The sequence below is a fragment of the Lactuca serriola genome, chromosome 7, assembly GCF_051521515.1.
Source record: "Lactuca serriola cultivar US96UC23 chromosome 7, Lser_US96UC23_V15, whole genome shotgun sequence".
Classification (NCBI taxonomy): domain Eukaryota; kingdom Viridiplantae; phylum Streptophyta; class Magnoliopsida; order Asterales; family Asteraceae; genus Lactuca; species Lactuca serriola.
This window is the reverse complement of record NC_136414.1, coordinates 60334108-60357173: the sequence shown is the minus strand read 5'-3', so window position 1 is coordinate 60357173 and position 23066 is coordinate 60334108. Positions and strand designations below refer to the sequence as shown.

At 34.0% G+C, this 23066-nt stretch overlaps 3 protein-coding genes across 9 annotated transcripts; all 3 read right to left on the bottom strand.

Annotated features, from left to right (window-relative positions):
* Nucleotides 1-2148: 2148 nt before the first annotated feature.
* LOC145064024 (uncharacterized) lies at nucleotides 2149-3605 on the bottom strand. Its single transcript, XM_079011556.1, has 2 exons — nucleotides 3484-3605; nucleotides 2149-2605 (listed from the first exon to the last, which is right to left on the bottom strand). The coding sequence occupies exons 1-2, from the start codon at nucleotides 3603-3605 to the stop codon at nucleotides 2149-2151; spliced, it is 579 nt and encodes a 192-aa protein (XP_078867682.1).
* On the bottom strand, nucleotides 3397-6689 carry LOC145060970 (rac-like GTP-binding protein ARAC7). The gene is made up of 8 exons (XM_079008303.1): nucleotides 6390-6689; nucleotides 5829-5916; nucleotides 5619-5728; nucleotides 4443-4506; nucleotides 4239-4303; nucleotides 4072-4137; nucleotides 3859-3965; nucleotides 3397-3784 (listed from the first exon to the last, which is right to left on the bottom strand). The coding sequence occupies exons 1-8, from the start codon at nucleotides 6486-6488 to the stop codon at nucleotides 3754-3756; spliced, it is 630 nt and encodes a 209-aa protein (XP_078864429.1). The 5' UTR covers nucleotides 6489-6689; the 3' UTR covers nucleotides 3397-3753.
* Nucleotides 6690-13621: 6932 nt separating this feature from the next.
* On the bottom strand, nucleotides 13622-18067 carry LOC145060969 (uncharacterized). 7 transcript variants are annotated; one of them, XR_013687075.1, is made up of 9 exons: nucleotides 17941-18067; nucleotides 17723-17799; nucleotides 17147-17545; nucleotides 16807-16920; nucleotides 16656-16710; nucleotides 16300-16438; nucleotides 15839-16220; nucleotides 15018-15078; nucleotides 13622-14063 (listed from the first exon to the last, which is right to left on the bottom strand). XR_013687075.1 is itself a non-coding variant. In XM_079008298.1 (9 exons), exons 3-6 carry the CDS (start codon nucleotides 17462-17464, stop codon nucleotides 16420-16422), a joined length of 477 nt encoding a protein of 158 aa, XP_078864424.1. In that variant the 5' UTR covers nucleotides 17465-17545; nucleotides 17723-17799; nucleotides 17941-18067; the 3' UTR covers nucleotides 13622-14063; nucleotides 15018-15078; nucleotides 15839-16220; nucleotides 16300-16419. The 7 variants fall into 7 exon arrangements, 6 of the variants coding, with proteins under 6 accessions (XP_078864424.1, XP_078864426.1, XP_078864427.1 ...); XM_079008298.1 differs by having other exon boundaries at nucleotides 16836-16920; XM_079008300.1 differs by lacking the exon at nucleotides 15018-15078 and having other exon boundaries at nucleotides 16836-16920.
* Nucleotides 18068-23066: the final 4999 nt, after the last annotated feature.

Sequence of the window (23066 nt, the reverse complement as noted above, 5' to 3'; positions counted from 1 at the left end):
ACATGTCAATGGGTTTTTAGAGTACACCGGGTGAACATATCATTCACAACACCTACAGGTTGCGAGCCTACTAGTGTTCCACGGATCGTCTAAAATAGTCCATGGTTGTCATCCATACTCTACTAGATGACGGGGCCAACGCTTAGGTAAAGGTTTCTCTCATTTTTCACCCCTCACCCTCATCTCATGATCTAAATCACGTTTTCATCTCATCCTCAAACTCATTTTTTTTCACCACACACCAACTATTTTATCTATGCATGTTCTACTCAACATATTTGTAGATATAAAATACATATATAGTTCATATCTGAAGAAAAAGTTTAGATCTGAAAAGAAAATACATATACGGTTCAGATCTGAAGAAAAGGTTAGATCTGGAAAGAAAATACACATACGGTTCAGATCTGAAGAAATTTTTTGGATCTGGAAAGAAAATACACATACGGTTCAGATCTGAAGAAAAAGTTTAGATCTGGAAAGAAAATACACATACGGTTCAGATCTGAAGAAAAAGTTTAGATCTGGAAAGAAAATACACATACGATTCAGATATGAAGAAAAAGGTCTAGATCTGAAAAACAAAGTTTAAATCTTTCATCCAACATATATCTCAAATATAAAATATATATACGGTTTAATCTGAAAAATAAAGTTTAGATTTGAAAAGAAAAGGTTTAGATCTGAAAAGAAAAAGTTTGGATCTTCCATCCAACACAAATCTCAATTAAACAGATAATATGTACACATAACACGTAAATTATATAAAATACTTCATATCTATGTGTAAGATGAAAGTAACTATGTACTCACATGATAAGGTGGTGATTCAAACTTGAACAGTGCTTCGCTTCTTAAAAATATGATTTCCTTTGACGAAACTAGGAGGTTTGCTTGAAAACCGGGCTCTGCGGGGGCAACGTTTCTAAATTGAAAAACTCTTTTTCTCGGAGTCCTCGTGCGCTCCGGGTCTTTCTTCTAGTGCTAGGGAGGTTCCTTAGGCTTCGGGGGTGTTTTGGGAGGTTTCGAGAGAGAGAGAGAGAGTAGAGAGAGAAAGAAGTGATGAAAGGTGTGAGAATGAAGGCATCCCTCACTCTCCTTTTATAGGTCGAAGCCTTGTAGGTACGCTGGGCGTACTTCGGACGTACGCGGGGCGTAAGGGGGAATGCGTCAGATCTTTGGTGGTGTTATGTGGCTAGATTCGGACCACAGAAGGAAGAAGAACGTTGGGCGTACGCTTCGGTCTTCGCGGGGCGTACTTCCGTACGCGAGGCGTCCGAAGGTACGCTGGGCGTACCCCTCGCACCCAGCTCGCAATTTACACCATTGACTTCTAAAATTCGTAATTTTCATATACGAGCTCCGTTTTTAACGTTCTTTATATCCACGCGTAGGTGAGACCGTACTCTACAACTTTTTTTAGACTTCGTTGGCCAATTTTGTCTCTATTTTTAAAGTTATATTTTTAACAGGCCGGAACATGAAAAGTCTGTTAAAAATTCATAACTTCTTCATCTGACGTCCGTTTTCATCTATCTTTTTACCGTTTTGCTACTATTAACGAGACCTTCGATTCTCGTTAGGTTATGTTGGCTAAAAAAACCGTTCGATCTACTATCCGAACTCCGGGCTGCATACTGCTAAGCTGAAACTTAGAAAAATCATAACTTCCTCATACGAAGTTGGATTTGGACGTTCTTTTTACAAAGGTCAGGAACATCTAATAAACAATATGTCATGCTAATATTTAAGCTAATCAAAATTGTTAATTCATTCGTAATTCATCTAAAAAACAATTGGTTATGTTTACCGACATATTTGTTGAGAAACCATATTTTTCTAAGGAGTCAAAAATGTGCCTTCTCTTTGAGGGACAGGGCGTGTTAGATGGTAAGTTAATGATTTTTTTTTAGAATTTTATTTTACAACTTCTTTTATATGTTTTTTTTTAGAATTTTGGGAATTCATTTTTATAAAATTATTTTTTATATCTTCATTTTTGTATATGATCTTTTTACATATTTATTTTTATGTATACTTACAAACCCTACTTGGACCACAAGTATAAAGTTTAAACTTTTAACTCTTTATTACAAAACTCAATGGCAAAAAATAATAAAAAAAAAAGGAATACAAAGATTCAAACTTTTAATCTCCCTTCTGATACGACGGAAGACTTTCTACAGTTTCAATATCCCACAAAACCTTCTCCCGCGTTTTTGACCTCCGCGGTGTATCATGCGTGATCGTATTTCTCCACGGCGGCACTCCGCCGTTCGGCCGCAAGAAACTGCCGGTGTGCGTTTTCAGCCGGACCTGAAAACCGTCCCTTACCGGTTCCCAATTCACACTCCCATCTAAATCCGGTTTCAATTCCGTTTGTATAACTTTTTTCCCCTTTACTCCTTGAAGAAATGGCGTATTAGATGCCATTAGGTATTTTCCGTAATAACTCTTGAAACGGATGTGATTTTTTCCGGCGGTGTAGACCACCCATTCGGCTTTTTCCGATGACCCATCGCGATCTTGGAAAACCGTTTCCTCGTCATCATCTGCCACTAGGTATTTGTCTTTTACGCTTCGAAGACGGATCTTTTTTGCTTTTCTGAATAGTTGCATTCGATCAGATTCAGATATTAAACAGATCAAATCGATTCTGTAGAAAGAGACTCGGAATTGTTTTTGACAATAATGGTGAAAGAAATATGATGAATCTGCGATTTTTGCCACCTTTTGGATCGTTGCAAAATATTGATGGAGATTGATTGTAGAGTAAATTATAGTTTTGTTCCCTAGGCTATGTATATAATTTTTGATATTGAATATGGCCCAAAAAAGTGAAAAACAGATTGTGTTTGCTTTATTTATTTATCTATTTTTATGTATATCTATGGTTTTATGTTACACTAAATGACCATTTATTCTGACATTGATTCCAAAAAACAAAATTTTATCATATTCATCAGTTTAGCATGAAAAGAATTGGAATAAAAAAATAAGGATAGATAGGTGTTTTAATACATTAGGTAATGTTTTTTTTACTTAACCCATCAAGTCATATAGCCCATAATAAGTTAAAATAAAAAAAAAACATATATAATTGCCCAGATTAATTGATTATTAAGTTACTGTTATATTTTGAAAAATTGTGATTTTGCTCTCATTTGGATATTTTTTAAGGAAAATAATCCAAAATGAGAACCAATAATACCTAATTTATCTAGAAAGTCATTGAAATTGACCAACAAATTTTTTTGGTTATATTTTACCATTGATAATGGTGATAGCCCGTTATCAACCCATGTGGATAAAATGACCATTTTACCCTCGTTTATTAAATTACCAACCACAAGAAAAGACTATGAACCAATCAAATAGTGGTTGGATCCTTGCCAATTGCCATCACACACAAATCTTGAATTCAAACACAAAAAAGGAGGTAAAATACAAATTTGGCACATGATTCTTAACAAGAGAGATAACTCGCCGACATCAACAACCGCATGGTGGTCAGAAGTGGTGGCGGCGGCGGCAGGTGGTGATTGCAAGCGGCTTTGTGCAATCAAAACCACTCTGACCAATAAACACACCACCGCATTCGACATCCATTCGAGCAAAAACCATAATGTAATAACAAAAATGGCGAAATTATCTAACTATATTAACTACCCCTAATTAACAACATTCATTCACACATAAATCCTTCACCATAATAAAATCGACAAACTAACATCAATGGTTTCACTTTCACCTCTATGCAGCACAACCACCACACATAATGCCCCTGTTATATCACCGAGGTCAAAGTCAGTCAAAGGTACATCTTTTAATGCATAACGTACAACTCATTAAACTTACATAATCGAGCAACCAGAGGTTTTACGCCTTTTTTGCCTCACTGCCTCCTTCCGCCTTGGAGGTTGAAGAACAACCTTAATCGCCGTATCAAAAACCGCTTTCACATTCTAAAATTAGTAATTAAAAATAGACACCGAGTTTATGAATGTTCCAAGGGTAAAATCGTCAAAGACTCGAATATAATACAAGTGTTTTTGGTTTCATTTTCTTTACCTGTTGAGTCTTTGAGCTGCATTCTATATAAGCAGCTGCACCAATTTGTTTCCTCAGTTCCTCACCCTAACAAATATAAAATATTCTTAAATAAGCTACTTTTATATCAATTAATCAATATACTTTATTTTTTTTAACCATAATAGCAAGAATCAATGATTTAGTACCTGAGCAGATGTAATGACATTAGAACCGAAATGATCAGCTAAATATCCTCTGTCATCACGAAGATCTGGTAGTAAAAAAATGAAAAATATGCTTAAAGTGTTTATTTTTTCAAGAAATCTTATATTATATAGGTGATTGTTTTCAAGAAAATCTTGAAATGTGAAATCAGATTTATTGTTTGAAATTTAAAATTGTATTTGTACCTAATTTTGTTCCGACGAGTACTACTGGAACATTTGGTGCGAATCGGCGAAGTTCAGGCATCCACTGTATGAATAGTCAAAGATGACTTTATTAGTCAAAGTCAACGTTTGACTTTGTAAATTTAAACTTTTATTTGATGAATTAAATTTTCTGTGGTCAAATGTTTTCGGTGATGACAACATAGTTACAAAAGGAAGCATACTTTTCATTTTTTTTTGTCTTAATAGTGAAAACAAGTTTTATCGACTTTTTTGTTAAAAACTAACGAATTTGACTAAAAAAAGTCAAAATTGATTGTAACTTGTGGTCAAGGGTAATGGATTTCAACTTGATTATGGAGTTGTTTTTTTCAGATTCAGTAAACTCAACATTCAAGTTCTTTCTCTTTTATGATAACAAATTCTTATAGATGTCCAAAGTCACAATTGATTCTTTTTGACTTTAGAAAGTCAAATCTACTTAAGTTTGTGCAAGAAGATGAAAGATTCCAACTTGATATTTGGGGTCAAGAAATTTGACATAAAAAAGACATTTATTTTGGACTTTTTAACCACAATGATAACAGACCTTATCAGTTTTAAAGTTGAAAGCAAATTGATTTGACTGTAAAAGGGTCAAAATCAACTCCCATTTTGTCAGAAGGTATTGATTATAAATAAAGGTTGCAACTTGCAAGTTTGATTGTGGGATTTTTTTGTTTTTCTTTTCTTTTTCAAGTTTCAAATAGATAAAAAGAGATGTAGTTGACCTTTCTTTCTCTATAATGATATAACAATTCTTATGCATTTCCAAAGTCACATACAAATCAGTTTGACTTTAAAAAGTCAAATCAATTCAAATTTGTTGAAGAAGGTAATAAATTCAACTTCATTAGTTAATTATAGGGGTTTCTTCTTTATAAAGACTCAAGAAGCTAAAGCATAAAAATAGATGTAACTAATCTGTTTGACTTTAAAAGGTCAAAAATGACTTTAGTGTGAGAAGGAGGTTATAGATTCATCTATAGATTATAGAGTTTATTTATATTTTAATATTCAAGATTCAAAAACCTAAAAGGGGTGTCAGTTCAAATTCAAAAAATCAGGTCAACTTTAAATTGTGATAGTGAAGACCAAAAATAAAGGAAGATTTGAAAAAAAACTATAAAAGGAAGAGAGCACTAAAAGAAAGTGTACCTTTTTCAGGACATTTTCATAGCTCGCTCTACTGATTAAAGAGAAAGCTAACACAAATACGTCCGCACCTCTGTAGCTCAGTGGCCTTAATCTGCTATAATCTTCCTGACCTTTAAATCACATGAAAAGAATTACTATTAATTACCCAAAATACCCCCTAATAAATTCTGTACAATGAACTCATTAAATATTGGATTTTAAAGAAAATACCAGCAGTATCCCATAATCCTAAGTTGACAATATTTCCATCCACAGCCACATTAGCACTGAAATTATCAAAAACCGTTGGGATATAATCCTGTCAAGAAATACAAATCGGAGCTTAAAAATTCAAACTTTGGTACAAAAATCTATGAATTAACATAAACCCACATGTAATTCACATCTAAAATTAGGATAAATTAACCAAAAGATCAAACCCATGAATTATCTTCAGCAAAAACTTAGGTAATAATGTTGTGGTGACTCGTAATTGTGAAGTGGAAGTTGTACAAGAAGGTTTAGTTTAGAACAAGGAAGCTAAATGAACATCAAAAGAATTTGAAATTAGGTTAAGATTACTTAGAAGATAATCCTACAAATTATAATTGCAAAAAACAAAGGTAGTTTAGCTGCAGTGACTTGTAATTTTTGCTACGAAAGTTGTACAAGAAGGTATCACCCAGAATAAGAAGGCTAAAATGCTAAAAAATAAAGGGTGTTTTGAAATAAAGTGGGTTTTTTTCCAAGAGATTAATGTATCAGTATATACAGAGAGAGAGAAAGATTTACAGTGGGGAACTTGTTGCTTGTGTAACAAATGAGCATACAAGTCTTGCCAACAGCTCCATCACCAACAGTGACACATTTTATGAACTTTGAAACACTCATTCTCGTGTTCTTGAGCTCCTGCTACTTTTTGCAGTGATGATTTTAATGAAAGACAAACCCTAAATAAGTGTGCTTGAGAAGCAAGAGTGATGGAGAAGTTTCGGAGGAGAGAGAAGGGTTCGTGCAGAAGAAGACAATGGCGAAATGGGTGCCAAGAGAAAGGGGCACCTTGTTCCACGAATGTATTCCTGTGGTTTGAACAAAGAAAGATAAACATTTATTAACTTGTAACCTAGTGAAAATAAGTGCCTTTGTATTATAATAATATGACCAACTACATTTATTAAATTGTCGAATTTAGACTAATGTGTAAGTTATTATAATATGATATTTTTATTAATTTTTAATCCAAAAGATCTATATAAATATTATTTTTATGTAAATTTGACATTATAGTTCTTGAAAAATGATTGATAATATATGCTTCAAAAATTATATATATATATATATATATATATATATATATATATATATATATATATATATATATATATATATATATATGGGACGATTCACTTGAGAATAAAAAAAAAAAGTAGAGATCTTGAGATTAAACCTCAGCCACATATTTCGCATTTGCCGCTCTAATGTTCCAGCGTACCAACAACAACGATGTATGCCTAATCATAAATGATTATATGGCAGAGAGGTATAATCATGCAAGATTATACATGTTTATATGTATATGCATAATCATAAATGATTATACATATATGTCTATTCACAGATTGAGTAATCATAAATGATTATTACAGTTAGTCGCAGAAGAGGTGGTGGTGACAGAGGTGGCGGTGGTATAAGTAATGGAGGGGACAATGGTAGGGTCGACTGGTGTCAGAGGTGGTGATAGTGGTGGTGGTGGTGGCGGTTACGGTGGTGGGGATGGTGGCGGAGGAGAAAGGAACGGGTGACACTGTGTAATCATTTATGATTACACCAGACCTGCCGCACCGGTACGCCGAAGGGTTAGAGCGACAGATGTGAAATACGTGACTGAGGTTGAATATCGAGATCTCTATTTTATTTTTAATCTCAACGAAACCTCTCTCTCTCTATATATATATATATATACACACACACACACACACGTGTTAAGTCATTGTTCAATATATATCATTTTGACCGGTTATTACAAGTAATCGATTATGTGTCATGTTCTTAATCTGTACCATATTTTTGCTAGATCTCCGGCGAAAAATATATTCAAAAAAAAATCAAAATGGGTTTCGTTTTGCATCTCCATCGTTTCTTGTGTCACCTCCGTCATATCCAAACCATAATTAAGATAAGTCCGGACAATATAAGCTGTCCTTTCAAGAGACAATTTTTGAAGTCTTTGAGTAGGACCGTAAAATAATTAAACGTTCACATAATGTTTATGAACCCTAATGAAAAAATCATTTATTTAATAAATGAGCGTACATGAACAATTTAATAAAGAATAAACACGAACAATGATCTCGTTCAAAAACATTCGTTAATGTTTGTTCATTAATTATCGTTTGTTTTTAACAAACACAAACAATAATCTATATCCGTAGAACTTTTAATTATGTTACTTAGAGTTTATATTAACTAAAATGGGTATTTAGGCCATCATATCCAATTAAGCTTAAGCTTACTAATCCTACTAAGAAACCAAAAGAAAGAATGAAAAACTATAAAGTCAAAGATGGCCGCTCCCTTAGGTTTAAAAAATCAAAGAATGTATTGTTTTGAAATTTCCAAATCACATGTAAAGTTGTAAAAACAACACACTTTTTTTGTAACATAGTCATATTTACTTTGAAACCACCTTAAACGGTTCCGGTAATGATTTTTATTTTTCTAGAATCGCTACCCTCTGAATATCCGCTCTTATTATATACCAAACAATTTTTCAATAAAATTATTTATTTATTTATAATATATTAACTTGAATTACCAATTTTAGTCTTGGAGTTTAATGTTTAGACTTTGTTAGTATGCTTGAAGTAAAAGATATTACACATTGCTTAGTTACATGCAAACAAGTTTTATGCAGTGGTTATTGTCACTAATAATACGAAATGTTGATATCGATATTATACATACACAATATAATTTGTGCTAGACTTTTAAATATTTCAATTTAGGTTTTATTCTTAACACTATATTTAAAATTTTACTATTGAAAAAAATAGTTTTTGGAAAAAAAATCAAGTTTTTTTTTGACATTTTCATTTTTTGTGTCAATTTAATACTATAGTTGGAATTTCATTTTAAATTTACATTTAACAATTTACTTAAACATTATTATTATTCAAAAATAGTATTTGGATAGATTTTTTCATGTTTATTTGATGTTTTGATTTATGAAATTTGTACATATTTAAATTAATAAGTTAACTGTATTAGATTAATAGTTATAAAGTGGTAGTATTAATGAGAATTTTCTTTTTGAAAATGTGGTAGTTCAATTTTCAAATGAATATTATGTAAAAGCAAGACCTCTCTTGAATTCATTTGGATGACCTTGGTTATAAAATAATATAAATATAAATATAAATATAGATATAATTACTTTCCACAAATTTAGAAATTGTTTATATGACTATACATTATGGAATCCAAACTCTATCACCCCCGCCAATTCTTGAATGAACATTACTACTCCGAAATGGTCTAATTTTGGAATGCATACTATATATGGCTACACATTCCGGTGGTTGTATTTCCAAATTTAAAATAATCTGGTTATTTTTATTAAGGGGATGTTTGGCAAAACGTATTTTTGACTTATTACCGGTATAAGTAAAAAAAAATGTTTTTGTAAAAAACAACTTATTGTTGTTGGTAAACTCTAATAAGTCAAAAAATGATAAATAACCTACCAATTATTTATTAAAAACTCTTTATTTCACCAAATAAGTTATAAGTCAAAAGGTCATAAGTTTTTTTAAATAAGCTTTGCCAAACACCTTCTAAAGCACTCATATATAATGGTTAGTTTACTTAATTTTTCTATAAAAATGTGCTAATTGGGTTACATATTTAACTATAAACCCATACTAAAACATTTATCTATCTTTTAGAAATAGATATGTTTTTAGATAAAAAGTAATTGGTGGTGATTATATTTTATAATTAGTAATACTAAACTAAACATACTCATGCATGCGTATTGTTTTAGGGTCTATTTTTGTCCGACTCTGTTTTGTTTTTAACGAATAATTAAAACTTTCTGGTTTTACTAATCAAAAGTTAAATATGAGAAATTGGTTCTGTCGTTATATACTTATCTTCATCATAAATAACAATTATCCCTTATTTGTATATTTTTAGATTTTAGTACGACAAAGAAAATTGATATGTCACTATATGGAAATCTTAAAAAGCAATCTATACTTTAAGACATCAATTGTACTATTTTAATCAAGTGGCTCCATCATTCAATAACGTGTCTAAAAGCGCAATTTAAACGATGGAATGACCAAATATTTGCAGATGAACAATTCATATTTTCTTTCTCGAGAATAGCAACGTCACAACGACTACACAAGTGGAATTCGGACGTACAACTAGTAGTGTTGGCAATTGTTGTAGTTATATAGTTTAGTCAATTTATGGGTCAATTATCTTTTATGTGTCCAAAATATTGTTTTACACATTTTAATGTTCTGTAAGGTAACCAATAATAAATATCGTTCAAAATTGGTCATCGTTGACATGCTATAAAATGTTTAAAGGTTATCTATAATTTTTTTTAACAATTGTGGCCAAAGTTTTTATTTTTGTTAAGACATTCGTCACAACTTTATTTTTACAAATTTACCCCGATTTTTTTATATAACTCTGTTTTTACATGTTTTTTTTTTTTAACTGGCTTATTTGTACAATTGTGCTTTTGCAAATTATTTTTTTCTTAAGAATTCGATTTTACAAATTCGGTTTCTAAATTTCTTACATGCTCGTTTTCATTTAAAGTTTTCCATTACAAATGTTTTTTTTACAAATTCTTGTTATGAAATTTGTACAATTTCTTTTTTGATAAAATTAACTACTACATTTTTTTCAAATTTTACATGTCTTTTACAACTTGCTTGGAAATGATCAAACGGATCCATTCAATAACAAACCTGCGTCAATCAATCAATTATTCATTAAATTTGACAATCAATTACTTTGATAAATATTTATTTAGCAATTAACTAAAAAAATAAAAGTAACCTGGTTCCACCGACTTTTAGCTATAACTAGTACGTAATCAGTAACCAGTATCTAGTAGTAACCAGTAACCAGTAAACCTTCTGGACCGAGTTCCCATCCCTTTTTCAGAAAGGTCAAGCTCAAGCCCAAGTGCATGGATGTAAGATGCAGATCCATCAGCAAGGAACTTAACATTCTTTGTATCAGCATATGATTTTCTCCATGCCTTCATCACATAAGGGTCGTTTGCTGCATATATATCAAAACATAAATTCGGTAGGAAATAGCAAGAAAAAACATCATAAATGGTCCCTATGGTTTCCCAAAATCTGAAGTTTAGTCCCTGTGGTTTAAAAACCTCATAGATGGTCCCTATGCTTTGAAAACTTTTGACAGTTGGTCCTTATCCCTAACTCCGTTAAGTTTTATTTGTTAACTGAAGGGCATTTTCGTCATTTCACTATCACAGGGACCATTTATGATGTTTTCTCAAAAATAAAATAATATGCAAGGGTCTCTATCTCTCTCTCTCTCTCTCTCTCTCTCTCTCTCTCTCTTTTTCACACACACACACATTGATTCTCGACGTGTCAACCCTGTTACGTGCTGACGTGGCATGATGATATGTTAGTTTTGATGACAACTTGACCGGTCAACCCAGTTACCTGCTGATGTGGCATGATGATATGTTAGTTTTGATGACATTACATGCCGACGTGTCGAAATTGTATTTTTTCCCACAAAAGACACTAAGTTTTCACTGTGATGCTAAGTTTAATTTTTTTCTTTCAATTTTGACACTCTGTTTTTTTGTTCCAAATCAAACATCATTTTTTACAACTTTATTCAATGTTGACAATTTTTCATTTGAAACCGTATAAATATTTTTTTTTAAACCTTATAAATACATTTTTTTCATTTAAAATCCATATTTTTGTATAAATACTAGTTTTTTTTTAACATTCAAACCATCACTTTATGTATAAATATGTATTAGTTATATAAAAAAACGTATTTTATGTTTAAATATACAACTTTAAAATGAGTTTAGAGGGTTGGAGATGTGTAGTTAATGAAGAACAGATGTCAAGTTTGCAACCTGTTAAATTTTTACATCTTATTCGAAGCTTATGGTTAGTTTGATTCTCATGATAAAACTAATGCATATTTATGCATAACATTATGCTTTGAATGTAAAAAAATAAAAAAAAAAATAAAAAATAAAAAAACCTTGTATTTAAATAAAAATATGGTTTTAAATGAAAAAAAAAATATTTATACGGTTTAAAATGTAATAAAAAAAATACATTTATACGGTTTCAAATGGAAATTGGTCAACACTAAACAAAATTGGAAAAAATGATGTTTGATTTAGAACAAAAAAACAAAGTGTTGAAATTGAAAACTTACTGTTAAAATCGAAAAAATTGAAAACTTAGTGTCTTTTGTGGAAAAAATTTCAATTTTGACATGTTAGCATGTCATTTCAGCATGCCACATTATCAAAACTGACACGTAATCATGTTATAACAATAGGTAACCAGATTAACCGGTCAAGTGGTCAGAATTGTAATCATTTGAATAACGCAGTATCAAATTTGAGACAAAAAAACAGTATCAAATTAAAATTTTGATGTAAACTTAGTATCTTTTGTGTTATTTACCCTTTTATCTATGATTAGATCTTAGGATTTTAAGATCGTACAAATTGAAATCAATTTTAATCATACTAGGATTTATGTTAACCAATATTTATGCTGAGATTTTAGGATTATGACTAGTATATTAAGCTTTTAACGTTCGATCCGATCCTACCTCTTTAGCCTTTATTATATAGTTGAGCCTTAAAAATCCGTCCATACATCTTGAAACGAGCATTACATGTTGCAAGAGGGCGAAACCAGAAAGTGACATTAGGTATTACCATTTCATCTTAATATACAGAGCATCACGACACTCGTGTTATTTTCTTTATAAATTTATGTCGTTAGTTGTATATGATTATGATTATCTTGTTTCTTTTTCTATTTATGATTTTTTCTTCCAAATTTTTTGTGGTTTGTATTAACAAGAATTATAGTTCATGCTTAAAAATTTAAAGTTAATTTCATCATTGTTGTTTTAATCAATACCAAGTTATAATGAGTATTGTACAAACAAGACATTGCAAACAAATTCGAAGACTAGTTCATTTTGGTAAGTCTTCCGATCGTAATTTTACAAAACATAAAACGATTTTAGTTAAGATCTCGATCTTAACAATCTTGATTTTATCAGCTACTCGGTATTTTTTAAGTGTTTATTTTACTTTTATGATTTGTAAATTTAATCCCGTATTCAATAATATTTCATTTTATTCTTAATTGTACTTAAATTTCATATATTTATTATTTTTTTACTAACTAGTAAATGACTCTGTGCTTAGCCGCAAGGTTTACGTGTTTTTGTTACGTATTAACAGTAAGAATTAATTAAATCGGTGGCATTTTACAAAGTTTAAACTTCAGGGGGTCAAAATAACATTTCAAAAAAAGGAGGGGTGGAAAATATATTTAAAATATTCTATACAACTCTGTATTCAAACATTTTTTTTACACAAATCATATTTGAATATGAAATGATTCTAAAAGAAATATCACCGGGCATTAAGATTAAATAATTAAATATCTTACAATGCGTCATATATTAATAAAAATTTGATACAATTGTTTAATTAGTGAAAAAAATTCAAAAATCAAAATATTATCAGATGAATAAAATGAAATATTATTAAATTAAGGGGATTAAATGTACAAAACACAAATCAAAATAAGGCTTGATAAATATCAAGTGATCTAGAGAAATGAAAATAAGTCATATGCTCCAAATAGTAATAAGCTATTTATTGGTTATTTCAAATAGTATTCGCCACAAAATAATGGAGATGCTCTTAACAAGCAATCTTTCATGTGTCCATTGCAAGAACATCTTGAACATTGTTGATATAAAATTGGCTATAAAATAACACCTCGTGTTTTGTTTTTTTAGGGATCTTGGTTATAATATAAAACAAGATACAAAAAGACCAAAAGTTCAATTTTTGACATGAAACAGGAGAAAGGAACCAAAAGGTAATTGTGTTATGATAAACCACCAACTTACTCTTGTGCTTGAAACACCTCAAGAGCTTTGTTTACATTCAGTGGCATCACATAAAGCTTTCTATATGGGTACCACCATTTTCAAGGGTGGATGGAATTTCTGCATCCTGCAAGTAAAAAGGGGTAAAGTTGGATTAAAAGAAGTAGACAACATTCCGATGATAGATTATGATTATGAAAGTCTGTTTGTAACGTCCCCAAAACCATATCATAAAACATGAGGAGCGGTACGATCACGCCTTCGCCTTGCCACGATCTCCTGAGGTACCTGAAACAATAAACTGCAACTGTAAGCCCGAAAGCTTAGTGAGTTCCCCTAAAGTACCCATACACACATAACATACACATACAACAAAGAACAACATACTGTGGGTCCGATCAACCTTCCGGTTAGAATACCCCTGACCCTCAACCTTCGGGTTGGAATGCCAACATACTACGAACCCAATCATCCTATCAGGATGGAATACTCTCGGCCTACGACCATCGGGTTGGAATGCCCAGCCACCTATCCTACTACTACAACTACTATGGGTCCAATCATCTTGCAAGATGGAATACCCCAGGCCCCTCAACCATCGGGTTGGAATGCCGACCTACTATGAGTCCAATCATCCTACCGGGATGAAATACTCCTGGCCAACAACCATCGGGTTGGAATGCCCCACCTCCTAACATGCAATAATAACTACTATGGATCCAATCATCCCTCATGATGGAATACCCCAGGCCCCTCAACCATCGGGTTGGAATGCCCTTACACTAGCAAACAGATATACATAACAGGCAACCACATAACACTCTACAGAAAACAACATACTAGGGCCCTATCATCCTACTGGGATGGAATACCCTCTGCTACTGCTCAATCATGCATGTACCACAGGTAATCCTCCTACCAGAGTACATAAGGCAAGACCAACTACAGGTCTATTCACATAACCACTACCCAACTACTAAGGTGCTGATCCAACAGAACTTGTCGTCTCTTAACCATCCTTTCCTCTAGGATACTAACTACAGAGCATACCGACATATCATTATCCTATCTACCAGGATACTAACAAGCACATCACCACATAAACATAACAAGCTCTAAACAAATCATCACATAAACATAATAAGCTCTAAACAAATCATCACATAAACATAATAAGCTCTAAACAATTCAAAGGGCCGGCCTTGGTGCCTTAGACCCTTGAGTACAGTGAAGATAACTCACCTGAAATGAAGAACCGAACCACAAAAGCACACACCCGAAGCACTGCTCCAGACTCCAAAACCTATTGCCATCAATGGACCATTGACATAAATAACCAATTGCCATAACACCTTAGAAGGTAAAGGTCAAAGTCCAGGCCAAGGTCAACTTCCTGTCTGACTCTACTCGCCGAGTCAACCCATTGATTCGTCGAGTCCCTATACTCAGAAAACTCTTAGAACACGACTCAACTCGCCGAGTCAACCCAAGACTCCTCGAGTCCAACGATCTCCGAGTTCCATCCTGCTCAACTCACAGAGCCACCTCCTGACTCACTGATTCAAGGCTTAACCAGAAGAGATTAGGGTTATACGACCAGACTTGCCGAGTCCAAGGAAATCTTCAACAGACTCGCCGAGTTGTTCTTCCAACTCGCTGAGTCCATGTTCATGTTCATACAACTCGCAGAGTACACCCATGTGACTCGCCAAGTCTCTCCAGTTCTTACTCCATATAGTGGCTTTTCAAGCCATGCAGGGGCTCCAATCCATAGATCTACCCTTTTACAATCTATCCCTCACGTAAAGTGGCAAACTTTGCGTGAACTCAAGGAGCTATGAGCCCAAAATTCTCTAGGGCTAGGGTTTAAGACAAAGGGGTTTCACTAACAACTCTTAAACAGAAGCTTTATGGCACTCTGGACCATCACAAGTTTAGATATGAGGTAGCAACCTCAGATCTAACTTCCAAACCCGAAATAACTCTCAATCACACCAAAAATGCCCCACATCTCAAGCAATAATAGATCTAGATGCAAAAGAGCTTAAGCAACAGATTATTACCTCCAATGCAAGCTCCAACTGAAGTAGATCTCTGATCTTAACCACTCCTTTGCAGCAAGCCTCTTGATCTTCAAGCCCCTTTCAAAGATTTCTCCTCCAAAGCTCCAATCTCTCTATTATTGGAGTCTCGCTCGAGTTCTAGGGTTTCTTGGTCTAAAAAGGGTAGCAAAGAGGCCGAGGGTGGGTTATAATGTGCTTTATATAGGGGACAACCCACGGGATTAGGGTTTTCTCTCTACAACACCAACTCGTCGAGTCCAACCGCCGACTCGACGAGTTGGCCACTTATTCCGCGACCAAATCCCGCTCCGACTCGGCGATTAAGCATGCCTACTCGTCGAGTCCCTTTCCTTAATTTACACTTTAAGCCCTTCAATAATACCTTTGGAATTTAGGATGTTACACTGTTGCTATTTCTTGCATTTATCATTAATGGTTAATGAGAGTTATGAAGTAATTACCTTGAAAACTAAGGTAAGTTCATCTTGGTCACGTAGTAGGAGAGATAAGCACTACCAACAAGTAACTGGAGTAACATGTTCATTCAGCACCGGTTTAAGAATCTTGCTTACAGGAATAAATCATAGCCTTATCTTTCCGCTATACTCATACACAAAACAAAAAATCAATGATGATGATGATGAGGGTATTTACGTCTTTTGCACGGACTAGAGTTCCACTGTCCCACCTTTTTCGACCTTTATGGATGGGACAAAAGGTTGCAATTTGTCTCACTGACATCGGTCTCAATCATATGCAGTACAACTTGTTTTTTCATTAGTGAATTTTTTTATAGATGTTGGGGTAAGTTGAGTACCTTCCATAATGAGTTTCAAGTTGGACTCCAAAAGCAGGCATGATTATCACGGACTCTGAAACCAAAAAAAATGTATTTCAAATTAATATTACACGATGTCTTTTATTTTATTTTTTAAGTTTTAACGGTTGATATATGTTTGAAAGGATACCTAATTTAATATGGTTGCAGGGATCTCACCTTTCACAATTGGTCTCCAAATAAACAATTTGACCAAGAGAAGACCAAAAAGTAGGCACCATAAAACAGTCGTGACTGGTTTTCCCTGTAGATGAGGAAAAACCATTGTGATCGTTGTAAAGTAGAAGTATGAAATGTAAGATACACAATCAATAGCCCCATTTATCAGCTTTTCATAAACACATACAGCACAAAACTCAACATATATGACTAGTAGATCACATTAGATTCAAAATTGGGAAGAAATTACAAGCACATATAGGACATGAAACTCAAAAAAGTAGAGTTACTAATTAGATAATTAATCATACCTGTTCGAAATGGAGAAAGGCAACATATGCTACGAGAAGTATCACAAAGAGGTATATGACAATTGGCTTCACAACACTTCTCTGAGCGACAATATGGTGGGTGTCAACAGCTTGGAGAGGAAGAAACTTGTGATAATCATGCACATATGTAAATCTCGCATTCGAAATTATAGAAGGCTCCACCATTTTAGAACCAAAATTGGAGCTCAAGGAATCATCATTAAAAAGGATCTTTGCAAAATTTGTATCATAATCAAAACACGGATGATAAATGGTACGAAACTTTACATGAAGGCTGAAGCAAACCACAAATGTCATATACGAAGCAGTAGATTTCGATCCTAAGAGAGAAGAAATCAGAGCTAAACAAAGGTCTTTAAAGACATTGTCTCTTTTTTCCTGTCATACAATAAATAAGAAATCAAGAATAGAATAAAAATGCAGATTACCGAAACAAACATAGATAAATAGATTTCGAACTCAAAAAGTAAAACTTGAACAAGACAACAACAAAAAAAATTAGAATTTATAAAGCCAACAAGGAAACGAAATCAAAATAAAAGAAATTGACCTCACCCAAATCAGATTCACACTCGGTCATAATTGTTGTACCAAATCACTATATCAAGAACCTAGTAGGCTTGAACCACGATCTTTAACCACCAACCAATATTAGAGAAATATGGAAAATTGGGATATGTAATCAGTTATAGAATGTAATCAGTGATAAATAATAAATTGGGACTTGAGAGCTATGTATTATCGAGTGAAAGTGAAAAATCAATCGTTCTTACTTTTATTTATGACGTGATTCTAGGCATCCAATCGACAGCTTTTCAGAGCGCCTGTGCAATTGAAGAAACGATAGATGGTTGTTTGGCGCCTAACTTTTCGTTGCCTCAACTGCTTTCTCACGTTCGAAATCAGATCACAAAACAAAACATAGGGATAATATTTTTACTATATGAATAACATGATTTTTTTGCCCCTAAGAATTTGATGTATTGGGCCTAAGCCCAAGTTGCCGGCTCTGAAATTATCAGCCAACAAATTTTATTAAGAATTTTAACATTACTAAGTTGAGGACTCTTGCAATTAGAAACTTAATTTTCAGCTAAAACTCACTTACGAGCAAATTGAAGATTTTTTTTTCAGATTAATTAGGTACATTATATCAGTTGAGATGTTTTGTTTTTTTATAAAATAAGAAACAAATAGAGGATAAAATGGACCTTTGAGTTACTTGATTTCTAATTTCTTACGAGGTCCAGGATGCTTTTTTTTTCATGAGAATCAGATAACACGTTTAGAAGAAGCAACATCAATTTGTATTCTTTGATGGGTGGGAGTGACAATCGCAAAGTAACCATTCCTATTTAATGGTGAGAGAGTCCAAAAAGATGACAATCCTAAAGTAACATGGTGTCTTTAATGGTTTTAATTAATATTGTGTAATTCAAGAAAAAAATGCAAAAAAAAAGATGTTTTCTTGGGTGGCAGTAGTTTCATTTCTACAAATTTAGATCATTTTAGGAGGGTTTCTAAGTTGAGGACTCTTGCAATTAGAAACTCAACTTTCAGCTAAAACTCACTTACGAGCAAATTGAATTTTTTTTTTCAGATTAATTAGGTACATTATATTAGTTGAGATGTTTTGTTTTTTTATGAAATAAGAAGCAAATATAAGATAAAATGGACCTTTGAGTTACTTGATTTCTAATTTCTTACGAGGTCCAGAATGTTTTTTTTTTCATGAGAATCAGACAACACGTTTAGAGGAAGCAACATCAATTTGTATTCTTTGATGGGTGGGAGTGACAATCGCAAAGTAACCATTCTTGTTTAATGGTGAGAATCCATGTAACATCCCAAAATTCAAGGCCAAAAATTTCATTTTAATTAAGTTATTACATAAAACCATCAGTATAAAAACATTCATAATAGTATCTCATGTCAAACTAAAGTGTCAATATTCAAAACATATTATCATAAAACCATATCAGAGTGTAATCCCAAAGATCTCATGTGCGGAAAACATAGTGTGATGCGCTGCGATCAAGCCGGCTCCTTTCCTTTAAACACGAACTACCTGAAACCAAAACTGAAAACCGTAAGCACGAAGCTTAGTGAGTTCCCCCATCATACCACATATCATACAATCATATAATGAACAGCTAGGAGATACGGGTCTCGCCCACACTCATGGAGGTACGTGCCTCGCCCACTCTCCGCTAGCTGGGAGATACGGGCCTCGCCCACAATCATGGAGGTACGGGCCTCGCCCACACTCCACTATCTCTGAGATACGGGCCTTGCCCACACTCAGCTACTAAACCATAGCATGCAAGTATATACAATCACATACTAAACAGCTAGGAGATATGGGCCTCACCCACACTCATGGAGGTACGGGCCTCGCCCACACTCCACTATCTCTGAGATACGGGCCTTGCCCACACTCAGCTACTATCACAAATATCATAACACAAACATACTATCAGACATACCTGGGGTGTTCAAACTACCCTTCGGTCCTAACAACCGAACTTGGGGACTATTCCCCTCCTACTACCACTGTCACATATAACATATCATGCCAACATATAAACATATCATCACATGCTGTCAGACATATCCGGGGTGTCTGACCTACCCTTTCGGTCCTAACAACCGAACTCTACTACTATCACATAACATATCATGCCAGCATATAACATATCAGGTAGTAGCAAACCTAGATGATATCACAAAGACAATCATCTAACATACAACTCCTACTGGTGGGCCGGCATTGTGGCCGTAGACCCACCGCTACTGGAAGGTAACTCACCTCACACTGCTGAAGTCCCGTAGACACAATCCCACACTGCTGAAGTCCCGCAGACTCAACCCCAGCTGCTGGATGACAGATTCCCGATCTGTCAATATCAAAACATCACCCAATTAATAATTGGGTCCCACTACATAACCATAAACACTTACTTTGGATAATTACATTACCCCAAGCTTGGCTTATTTAAGCCCAAGGCCCAGCCCGTAGGCCCAAAGTCAACTAGGAAATCAAGGCCCAACACATGGCCCAATTTTCCAAATTCGGCCTAGGCCTATACATGGTCTCATTCTGAGGCCCAACATCATATAATCATTAAGGCCCAAACTATGGCCCAATTTTCCAAATTGGGCCCAAGCCCCTTACATGGGCCTTACCCTAGGCCCATTAAATTATTCTAGTCTAATTGCTTGACTTTGGATGGCCTATTAATAACCCGATCATCAAGGCCCAAAAGGAAGGCCCAACAATAAACCCAAGTGAAATTAGGGTTTCCCATAAAATGATGATTAGGGTTAAGTTTCCTACTTAACCCATTAAGGACTTAATCCATTAAGTCCATTATCGCTTAGATTAATCTTTGCCAAAGTTTATTATTTAATATCTCAAGTTATTAAATAATTCTCGTGTGCTTCCCGATTAATTCTCAAAAATTAGAGTTTAATTGACATTAGTGTTTTCCAACCCAAAGACTAACCCATTTATTAACTTGTTGGGCTTCTAGATCGATTAGGGCTTTGTTGGGCCTACTAGGCCCACTAGAATGTCATTAAGCCCATTAGGGTTTTATTAGGGTCCATTAAGGTTTTATTAAGCCCATTAAGTCTTATTAGGCCCATTAGGGCTTCCTTGGGCCCATTAGGGTTTCAAACCCTCCAAACGAATCAACACAATCGAGACAAGGCACACCGCCACCCGACACAGCGGCCGGTGGCGGCAGCCACCACCCTAAGGTGGTGGTTTTCAACTTCTTTTATTATTTCAAGTTGTACTTTACATTTTACAATGTTGAATATCTAAATAACACACACTAAACAAATAAACACACACACAACCACCTTGTGGTGGCCGGCGACGACAGATGGTGGCAACAGCCACTACCCTACGGTGGTGGTAGCTGTTCTTGAATTTCCGACCGAGACTCACTCCTACAACGAGCAACAACTCGGAACTCAACATGCTTGCGACACAGCAACTGAGATGCGTACAACAACCTCCTTTAGGGTGGCGGACGCTGACCGGAGCAATCGTAACGAACCTTACGAAAGGCGGTGATCTTGATTGATGCCTGGAGAGATAGAGAGGACTTGGGGCGACACTAATGGCAGCAGCAGCAACGAAAGAAGAGAGCCCTAGCTCGGCCTTTATTTACGGCAATGCAACAACAAACGTCACCGGAAAAAGGCGGAGATGATGGCGTTAGACGGCAACACCGTGGCTCCTCCGTGCTACAGCGACAGACATAGGCTGAGGCAGCCAACCAAACGCGAACAACAACACACCCACGAGCCGCTTCCCAATCCCCGAGTCTCTTTGTCTTGCCGGCGGCGGAACAAGGTGGGTGCTCCGGTGGTTCTTTGGTGTTGGCGAAGAGATGGCGGCTGGGAGGAGAGGATGGAGAGGGTGATGGCTGAATAATGGCTCTTAGGGTTAGGGTTACAGATGAGTCGATGGTTATATACCCGATTCACACAACTTCAACCCATAATGACGGAATTAGCCCCTCCTTCTCCAATTTCTTTCAAATCCATACCATATTTTACCCTTTGAACCCTCACCATTAAAATCCTTTACAAATTAGGTACACAAATAACCAAACAGTCCCCCAATGTCTTAATTATAACATATTCAGCCCCTCCACCTCATTTCTTTTAAAAAAAATTCTCGATAATTACCACAGAGCCCCTGACTTGATAAATATTTATAAATTGAGTCCTGAAGTCACACTTTTAACCCCCGACTTCTAAAAAGTGTGGCAATTAACTCCTCGAAACCAACACCCTGCATATATAATTATTTATTTTAGGCTACCATTCGTTCATTAATTTGCTTATTTAACTAATAAATAAACGGGTGTTACAATCCAAAAAGATGACAATCCTAAAGTAACATAGTGTCTTTAATGGTTTTAATTAATATTGTGTAATTCAAGAAAAAAATGCAAAAAAAAGATGTTTTCTTGGGTGGCAGTAGTTTCATTTCTACAAATTTAGATCATTTTAGGAGGGTTTCTTTGTAAATATTCATGTCCAAATAACATTTTTAAAAAAATAGGGGTGGAAAATACATTTTTCAAAATAGAGGAGTAAAAATCATATATATATATATATATATATATATATATATATATATATATATATATATATATATATATATATATATATATATATATATATATATATATATATATATATATATATATAACATTACTAAGTTGAGGACTCTTGCAACTAGAAACTCAACTTTTAGCTAAAACTCACTTATGAGCAAATTGAATTTTTTTTTTCAGATTAATTAGGCACATTATATCAGTTGAGATGTTTTGTTTTTTTATGAAATAAGAAGCAAATAGAAGATAAAATGGACCTTTGAGTTACTTGATTTCTAATTTCTTACGAGGTGCTTTTTTTTCATGAGAATCAGACACCACATTTAGAAGAAGCAACATCAATTTGTATTCTTTGATGGGTGGGAGTGACAATCGCAAAGTAACCATTCCTGTTTAATGGTGAGAGAGTCCAAAAAGATGACAATCCTAAAGTAACATAGTGTCTTTAATGGTTTTAATTAATATTATGTAATTCTAGAAAAAAAATACAAAAAAAAGATGTTTTCTTGGGTGGGAGTAGTTTCATTTCTACAAATTTAGATCATTTTAGGAGGGTTTCTTTGTAAATATCCATTTCCAAATAACATTTTTAAAAAAAGAGGGGTGGAAAATACATTTTTCAAAATAGAGTAAAAATCATATATATATATATATATATATATATATATATATATATATATATATATATATATATATATATATATATATACACACACACACACACTACATGGACAGGGGATAAATACGAAAATCTAGACAAA

Excerpts from the sequence above, each read along its gene's own strand:
- LOC145060970 (XM_079008303.1), bottom strand. The coding sequence starts at position 6,488 with ATGAGTGTTTCAAAGTTCATAAAATGTGTCACTGTTGGTGATGGAGCT. Across the intron at positions 4,304-4,442 it reads ACTCGTCGGAACAAAATTAG|ATCTTCGTGATGACAGAGGA; the intron begins GTACAAATACAA and ends TTTTACTACCAG. Across the intron at positions 4,138-4,238 it reads ATGTCATTACATCTGCTCAG|GGTGAGGAACTGAGGAAACA; the intron begins GTACTAAATCAT and ends TATATTTGTTAG.
- LOC145060969 (XM_079008296.1), bottom strand. The coding sequence starts at position 17,464 with ATGACATTTGTGGTTTGCTTCAGCCTTCATGTAAAGTTTCGTACCATT. Across the intron at positions 16,711-16,835 it reads TTGGAGACCAATTGTGAAAG|AGTCCGTGATAATCATGCCT; the intron begins GTGAGATCCCTG and ends TTTTGGTTTCAG. Across the intron at positions 14,064-16,655 it reads CTTGAAACTCATTATGGAAG|GTACCTCAGGAGATCGTGGC; the intron begins GTACTCAACTTA and ends TTATTGTTTCAG.
- LOC145064024 (XM_079011556.1), bottom strand. The coding sequence starts at position 3,605 with ATGTCGAATGCGGTGGTGTGTTTATTGGTCAGAGTGGTTTTGATTGCA. Across the intron at positions 2,606-3,483 it reads GCGGTTGTTGATGTCGGCGA|AAAAGCAAAAAAGATCCGTC; the intron begins GTTATCTCTCTT and ends GCAACTATTCAG.